Source organism: Trachurus japonicus, chromosome 18, assembly GCF_045865225.1.
Source record: "Trachurus japonicus isolate A0001 chromosome 18, Traja_1.0".
NCBI lineage: Eukaryota > Metazoa > Chordata > Actinopteri > Carangiformes > Carangidae > Trachurus > Trachurus japonicus.
Window position 1 is genome coordinate 30,982,750 of NC_140924.1, and position 8,513 is coordinate 30,991,262.

At 39.2% G+C, this 8,513-nt stretch overlaps 1 protein-coding gene across 7 annotated transcripts in view; it reads left to right on the top strand.

Annotated features, from left to right (window-relative positions):
* Positions 1 to 8,463, top strand: part of kcnip4a (potassium voltage-gated channel interacting protein 4a) — a 137,368-nt gene extending 128,905 nt beyond the window's left edge. For all 7 annotated transcript variants that reach the window (XM_085806397.1, XM_085806392.1, XM_085806393.1 and 4 more), the window contains 6 exons: positions 3,951 to 4,020; positions 4,574 to 4,644; positions 5,176 to 5,283; positions 6,873 to 6,977; positions 7,085 to 7,147; positions 7,263 to 8,463. In XM_085806397.1, the coding sequence (XP_085662523.1) occupies positions 3,951 to 4,020; positions 4,574 to 4,644; positions 5,176 to 5,283; positions 6,873 to 6,977; positions 7,085 to 7,147; positions 7,263 to 7,310 (465 nt within the window). In that variant the 3' untranslated portion in view covers positions 7,311 to 8,463. The remainder of the gene's footprint in view (positions 1 to 3,950; positions 4,021 to 4,573; positions 4,645 to 5,175; positions 5,284 to 6,872; positions 6,978 to 7,084; positions 7,148 to 7,262) is intronic.
* The last annotated feature ends 50 nt before the right edge of the window (positions 8,464 to 8,513 follow it).

Consider the following 8,513-nt stretch of genomic DNA (forward strand, 5'->3'; position numbering starts at 1 on the left):
TACTAGGCTGATGTTGACATTCAGCTCAAAGTAAAGCTTTGAGTCTGGTTTTGTAGAACTAAGACTGTCATGCTCCCTCCTCCTTCCAGCAGTGATCTCCAAACAGTAGCTTAATATTTCACTAAAAAATGTGACAGTGGTACAGTATATCCATCTTATCATACAAGCTGTTGTCACTGGTGTCCAACCTGTGGCATTGTACTATACCTTTTTACTACCTCATTTTAATTATATGCTTAAAAATTACATCCATCCAAACATATCAAATGGGATAGCTGTAAGAGGAAGAATACATTTTCCTATCCCTTCCTAATCCCCCACCATGGCGCCCAAAGAATGAATTATTTGACCCCCAATATTGCTATGGGTTGCTGCCACTATTTCTGAGATTTAAAAATGGGATGTGAGTTGGAGCCACTGTTCCAACTGAAAAGAGCAAAAACACTGGTGTAACTCACATGCTAGTGCGTAGGCTGTAGTTTCCTCCATGCCATGTCTTTTGCATCCATTCACTGGTCCATGGTTAACAGCATATAAAAACTACACACGCTTTTCATGCTCCATGTAATCAGGTCACAAAAGTATTATTTTGAGACAAGCGCGTTCTCATTCTGTCTGCCTAAACTTCCCCCAAATTCTTGACCTCGCTTCACCCCACAAGATATGCAACTGGGTCTGTGAAACAACAGCAGAAGAGTGTCAGGGGACTCATGCAGACAACCAAGCAGCATCCTCTTAGCTTCAAACACAAAGCGCCCGTTTGAAGCAAGACAACAAGGTTTCGTCTTTATTTCTTCACCCCCTCAGTTCTGCTTCCCAGAGGGACTGATCAGAGATGGTCACAAGAATTATGGTATTGGGGAAACCCTGTGTTTCATGTGTCCCTTGATTCTTATTCTAAACTGAGAGACATTTATAAGACGAAATCAAATTAATTACTGGCTCTATCTTGACACTTCTGAGACCAAATTGTTTTATACATTCAAGTTTTAGACAAAGGTAGGCCTAAAGGGAAATTTTACCTTTTTTATTCCTTATTTTCTGTCTGATTACTTGATGCCGATTTATCAGAGAGGTGTTTATGTTATTGTGTCCACCTCATGTAGCCTATCATCTGTCCCTTATCTTCAATTTCCTACAACAACAACAACCTCCACCCTTGCGACGTGTTATTTCCCTCCATATGAAACCCAGATACACACGTGCCCACTGGTTCGGAAATTGTCTCTATGGGTGGGGCATCTCCTCTGTTTCTAAATTCAATATCCTGCCACGGTGCGATGTGCACAACATCACATCAAGCAGAAACCGACCCTGCAAAACTACCTGCTTTTATCACCACGCTTCTCTGAGCAAGGTCACCTGCCATGTCTTTGTCTGTCTCTGCTCATTGAAAAGACACAAAGCATCCTCCTTGGAAGTCTTACATAAGAGTATTCACTCTTTTCCACTGAGTGCTAACCAGACAAACACAAGTGGGTGACTTTGGATGACTGTGAACAAGACTGAGATTTGGATGGTTCACAGTTTGAGCACAAGCCTCTGTTACACTGTCTGAGTGCTGCTGTGCAACAAGATGATGACAGAACAAAATGTTACCTTTCTGCCTACATGTTTCTTCAAGCTCCTTAGAGAATAAAATAGTCCAGAGTAAACTGAACATTAACTAAACTCCAGGGTTTATTCCTCTCACTTGGACTCAATTCTCCATGATTCTTTTAAGTACCTCCATGTTTTTAAACTCTCCTAATATTTCCTGGAAACTTATAGTACATTAACAAGTGAGCAACAATGTCTTTTCCTTTATTATAAAAAGGTTAAAGCAGAAGTAAGTGATATATTTGTGTTAATATAAGTCTTAAATAGTTATATCTTCCGACAGCAATCACTTACATAGAGTGTTTGGTCTGAAACACGGGTCTGTCAGTCCCTCTGCTCTGCTCTGAGCCGAAGAGAAAACATTTATCGTATCCTACAGTTTTTATCCAATGAGGAGAGAGAACGGCATGCAGGGCTGTGTGTGCAGCCAAGGAACGCCGTGAATGTGGCGACGTAGGGACGAGGACTGTTATGGTGCGTTCAAGGAAACTCGTATTTTTCCGACCGTGAAGTCGTACCAGTTCGATCTGGTACGAGTTCACCGGTCGGAAGTTACGAGTGGCCGTTATAGTGACTTTCACAGGTAAAACAGGTCGGAAAAACACGAGTGGGTTGCCTGAAACGCTACAAAGTCGTAAGTTGTGACTTGAAGCTGTAATTTACGATTTCAAAAGCCTGCCTGGAACGCAGCATTAGCGAAAACGACCGGACCACTTACTTCTGCTTTAATCACTTAATAAATACATTTTTCACTTAGAAAAACTGTGGTGTGACTATTTATTTTCCTTGCAGATGCAAACATATATATTTTATTAGGCCGACCACATTTCAGCATTATGCATATTTTTTTAAAGAAAGAACATTTTTCCCGTACAGTTGACATGGGTTTTGGATTCTGCTTTACTGATCTTTGAGCAGAGACAGGGGAGGAACTGAAAGTCTGTTCACTGATTCAACTGCACTGTTTGTGTTGGCAAAACATGAGCCTGATATCTGCAGGCAGCTGGTTGGCTAGCTTCAGCTCAGCAAGAGGAACAGACTCAATAAAGTAGGATCTACACACTGTTCAGTCAACTTCCTCAGCTTCACATCTCGTCCTATCAGCTTAGATCAGTGTGCCGTTTTTTTTTATTTTTGGCAGTCTTTCTCGTGATCTCTATATTTATGTGATTGCTTGTGTGTTTTTATTTATGTATTATATTTATTTTATATATTTGTTTTCATCATTTCTTTCCCAAGACTGTCATGACCTTAGGAAGCTCATATATCCAGCTGCCATCAATGGTCCTCGTCCTCTTTCAGTTAACGTAACATTTTTGGGAATGTTGTAGTGATGTGCAAATGCAACTACCAATCTTGGGGAAAAAAATGATATTGGCTCATTGGAACACAAATTAGTTCTGGTTGGAAGATCATTTCAACCACGATTGAAATGGTAACGTCACAGTACACTGGTTTCTTGTACATCACTGAAGCGAGACAGAAAAGTTCAACCAGTGGATGTCAGCAAAAACGTGCTTGTTTTTAAAAGCCAACGTCTGACTACAGTGAAAAGCTGACTCAAGTTCATCCACAAAGATTTTAAGATCCCCTCAAGACCTGTTTTAATACATACAGTATATTGTATGTATAAATAATTTGTCTCTTGTTGTTTTCCCATGTGTGAAATAGATGTAATTGTATACTGGAGCATAACTTGTCTTAAAGGGATAGTAGCATTTTTTTTAAAGTGGGGTTGTATGATCTACAGTACAAATAGCCCCTAAGTACTTTAATTGCAGTAGCAGACCCAAAGAAACGGCCTATTTTCGCGGCCTAAAAGAGGTTTTACGTGAAAAAAAATTACACAGTTCCATTGTTCGCTATAATATAATTTTTCCAGCCCTTCAAAGTGCAGGAAAAACGCAGTTTTTATTTGGACCTAACCAACTTACGTATCCCTCCGCCCAGGGTTAGCGCCCGCCGATCAGCAGTTGGTTAGGTCCAAATAAAAACTGCGTTTTTCCTGCACTTTGAATGGCTGGAAAAAGTTATATTATAGCGAACAATGGAACTGTGTATTTTTTTTCAGGTAAAACCTCTTTTAGGCCACGAAAATAGGCCGTTTCTTTGGGTCTGTTCACAACAATGTATGTTGTAAATCTCTGGGCAGGGCTATGGGCTGGCGTTGCTAACGGGAGGAGTGTAGAGAGTCTGCTACTGCAATTAAAATACTTAGGGGCTATTTGTAGATCATAATAAACCCCAGTTTAAAAAAATGCTACTATCCCTTTTAAAGTAAAGTTTAAGGAAAAAGCTTTAATATGGAAGGAGGCTTTAATAGAGATGCTGAATGTCCCTCTGTCTTGCAGGAATGTCCCAGTGGAGTCGTCAATGAAGATACCTTTAAAGACATTTACGCACAGTTCTTCCCACAAGGAGGTTTGTGCCCATTGTTTCCCAGCTTGTGTCGCCTCTTGCAGCCGCCTCTCATCTCCTCTGTGTGCTGGACTCACACTCATTGTGTCTCATTCATGTTTACAAAACATATGTCCCTGAAGTCTAAAGTACTTGAAGTAAAAGTTCTGTGAAATGAAATGCAGGGACAGTGAGAGACAGTCGCTCCACACAGATACAGTTTACCAACTGTGGGTTCTCATCATTATGCAAAGATTCTACCCAAGGAAACCGAGAGAAAACATTACGGAGGTTTTGATATATCTGTTTAGAGAGGGGAAAAAGGCAGAGCAGAAAATATAATGGCTCGCCACACAGTAAACAATGATAGAGCTCTAAGCTTTAAGCCTATTGTTCTTTTCTCTCATTATGGAGAAAATTATATCTGAGGGTATTTTATCTTTGAGGTTGTTGAGAAAAGCTACAAAACTTCCCTTTGAACCATTGTCTTGTTTGCAGTGGGCGAAACTGCTGAGTGGAGTCTTAATCATGGCTGATTCTTTATTTAATTTCATGCGTGTGTTTGTTCTCTTCATAGATGCTTCAACATATGCACATTTCCTGTTTAATGCGTTTGACACAGATCACAACGGCTCTGTGAGTTTTGAGGTAAGACAAGTGTTGTTGTTGTGTTCACTCTGTCCAACAATAAAGACAACTGAACGTGTTTTAAGTTTCTACAAACAAAGCCACTAAGTCATTGCACTGGAACATTATGTAACCTGCAACCCCAATCATTTTTTATTTAGCCCAAGCAAGTCTACTGCAGACTCTATCAACATGTGATAAATATTTATGAAAGCACAATTCTGCTTATTAGGCGGAGAAGCTGCCTTCACTTCAAACCAAAGCCTGACTGGCTGATGTGCATGTCACAGATTATCAGACAACTAATACATTCAATAATGATGTATTTTTGATTTATAGTGTCTTCACTTTTACTCTTTCATGATTAGGACGCAGTATCTAATTAATACTTGACATAATATCCCTGCAAAAAATGCAAATGTGTGAAATCAGCTGGTGCGCCTCACATGTATTATATCTTTGCTGCTTATTTCTATTTTTTTAGCTCATAGGTTTTCAAATACTTGTTTACAGAATATTTGTTAATAAGTGTGTGTGTTTTATGTATTGCAGGATTTTGTTATGGGCCTCTCAATCCTTCTGCGAGGCACAGTCCAGGAAAAACTCAACTGGGCTTTCAACCTTTATGATATCAATAAAGACGGATATATAACTAAAGAGGTACGTCCCAGCAAACACTGTCCAAACACTGTCCATGATCATCAAGAGGCTTCAGCCAGGTCTATCAGCCAATTAGCTTCCACGCTGGCGATATTTACATATAGATTGTCAATTTGCCCAGGTTTTTATAATGTCAGGTATTTGTTAACACATTACATTAAAAACCAGAAATGTCAGGCTGGTGGTGTCAATGGAGGAGAAGGCAGCAGGATTCATCCTCTGTGGACCATGAGTGTAATAACAGTCAGTCCATGTGATAGCATCAGTCTGGGCTGTACTGGAGGGTTGATAAGCAAACTGCACGGCCCCTGTAGCCATGCTGCTAACATGCCTCAACACTGAAAATGATACTGGATAATCCTCAAATCTTGATATTTAGAGTAACAGGACCACTGTTTGTCTTTATGGTTCAAAAGCCATTGTTCAAATATTTGAACACATTTTGTGAACCTCTATTCACTTCACTGATATTGCTGTAAAACTGAAATAGTACAAGTAGTAGTAGTTTATTCAATCTTGTGCACAAATTGTTATAGTCAGGCATCAATCAAAAATCAATCAACATTCAGTAATGCATTCCTTAATTCAAACTTAATTCATAATTGTTACATAGATTAAAAAGGGTGTAGGCTGATGCTATTCAGCTTATACTGTAAGTGCCTACCCTTTAAAGAGACAACGAGGAGTTTTGGAAAACCGAAGCGTTTTCACACTACATTTATGAGACTCCGCGCGCACCGTAGAATTCTTCGACTGGCGCGAGACGGACTCATGTTTTCATTCATCAAGAATTAAAGAATTCAAAGAGGTTCAGTTACCGTCGTAGTCCCGACCATAAACGGCAATACGGCGGCGGCGTTATTCTCATGAGCGTCCGCGAAACCGAAAGTAAGGAAACGCTGGTCGGCTCGCCCAGCATTTCCACCATTAATTAAAATAACAAAATAACGAAAGATACAAAACGATATATTTACCGAAAATGGAGCCATTAACAAGTGTGGGTAGCGGAGATTCATCCACATTAACGTGAGACTTTTTTATAACCAAATAGAAACTCCTCGTTGTTCCTTTAATTCTTCTGTCCAGCTAGACCTTTGGAGCTCTAAACCATGAATGAAACTATGAAACCATGAATGAAACTATGAAACCATGAAAGAAACTATGAAATCATGAATGAAACTATGAAACCATGAATGAAACTATGAAACCATGAATGAAACTATGAAACCATGAATGAAACAATGAAACCATGAATGAAACTATGAAACCATGAATGAAACAATGAAACCATGAATGAAACTATGAAACCATGAATGAAACAATGAAACCATGAATGAAACTATGAAACCATGAATGAAACAATGAAACCATGATCGGAAATCTTATAATCAACAGATGAAGCCAAATAAATAAACAGCATTGAAGTTGCAGTCAAATCTCAAATCATCAATCCTGTAATAAATAAATAAATGATAATAAATAAATAAATACATCAATCAATAAATAAATAGATAGATAATCTGCATCATGGGTAAATAAGGAGGTGTTTTTGTGATTTGGGTGAACTGACCGTTTTCTGTCCGTCACAGGAAATGCTGGACATCATGAAGGCCATCTACGACATGATGGGAAAATGTACATACCCTGTCCTCAAAGAGGAGACGCCTCGTCAGCACGTAGAAGTTTTCTTTCAGGCAAGTCCGGAGTTGGCAGCGGACACGGCTCTGTACAGTAGCGAGGCTTTCACTGACCACTTTTATTTATCATTTCTCTCTCTCTCTCTCTCCTCTGTCTCACACAGAAGATGGATAAGAATAAAGACGGAGTGGTTACCATAGACGAGTTCATCGACTGCTGCCAAAATGTAAGCTGGATACACCCGGCACATCTGCTCCCACTGCTGCTGGCACACACACACACACACACACACACACACACATGCTGCATTTTCTCATTATATTGTGTCTTTGTGTCTACAGGATGAAAACATCATGCGATCAATGCACCTCTTTGAAAACGTTCTTTAACTTGGGGCTGAGCGTGGAGGCTTTGGAAGACGACATCATCCTCAGCTCGGCCCAGTAACTGACTTGGAGTCATACTGTGTACAGTGTGCTATGCAGACTTTTGACCATAGATAAAATATTGTTCATTACTGTGGGCCGCAGGTACAGTAGGCGTAGGTAGAATGGTGGGAACACTCTGGAGTGAGTTGCCTTCTCAGCATTTTATTGAGTCAGGTGTGGAAATTATGACATTAAAAAAATAAAAAATAAAATAAAACGAAAAGAAAAGAGAGAAAAATCGTTTTTGCAGCTGTGGTTAAATTTTTTCAAAATGAAGACGTCTCAACTCAACTTAAAGGTTTATTTCCACCGTCAGCCTCTGGAGCGTCTGTCTCTCTGATCAACACTGAGTTCTTCAACCCGTGTTACCCTCCAACATGATAAACACTGGGAGCAGGAGAGCTCTGATGAAAGGCTTCAGACAGGTTTCCTCCTCCTCTGTTGCAGCCTTGAACAGTTTTATTTACTGCCAAGTGAAATCACTGTGACTTTTTACAGCATCAAAAAAAAAGAAATAAAACCTGAACAAAATATCTAAGGTAACTTAATATTCCTCTCTGCTGGGCTCTTGACTCCAGAGTGTTCTCACTGCGGCGTGGTTAACCATTGTGGTCTGTCTTTTTGCTCTTTGAAGGAAGCATTTAGAGAAAAAAAACAAACACACACATTGTACCATTTTAAATTGTATATACTATAGATAAAGCGATAGATGAGAGCTCTATGAGAAACTTTTCAACTCTGTTCATGTTTACTTGCCAACTAGAATGAGACAACACAAGGATTGTATTGATGTCAAACTCGGACCATAATATCGATGGTTTGTCTACAGAAGCACACAGGTAGCTATATTTACCATGAGTATAACATTAGACGATATCTTTGTCATGAAATAAATGCTGCTTTCAGTGTATTTCATTTAAACCTATGTATGTATATTCCCTGTAAAGTAAACCATCTATCAGTATGTTTTTATTTAGTTTTTGAAGCACTGTTTAGTTTTCACTAAGAGCAGTGTTTGAGGTTATTTATATGGTATTATGGTCATTGTACAAAGGATTGTCAGTTGTACAGTATTAAAATGAAAATTTGCTCTTGGGTGAATTTCAGGTCTTTAGATTTGTTCATGTAATTCACTGTTTTTTAAGAATGGGTTTGCTTGTTGAT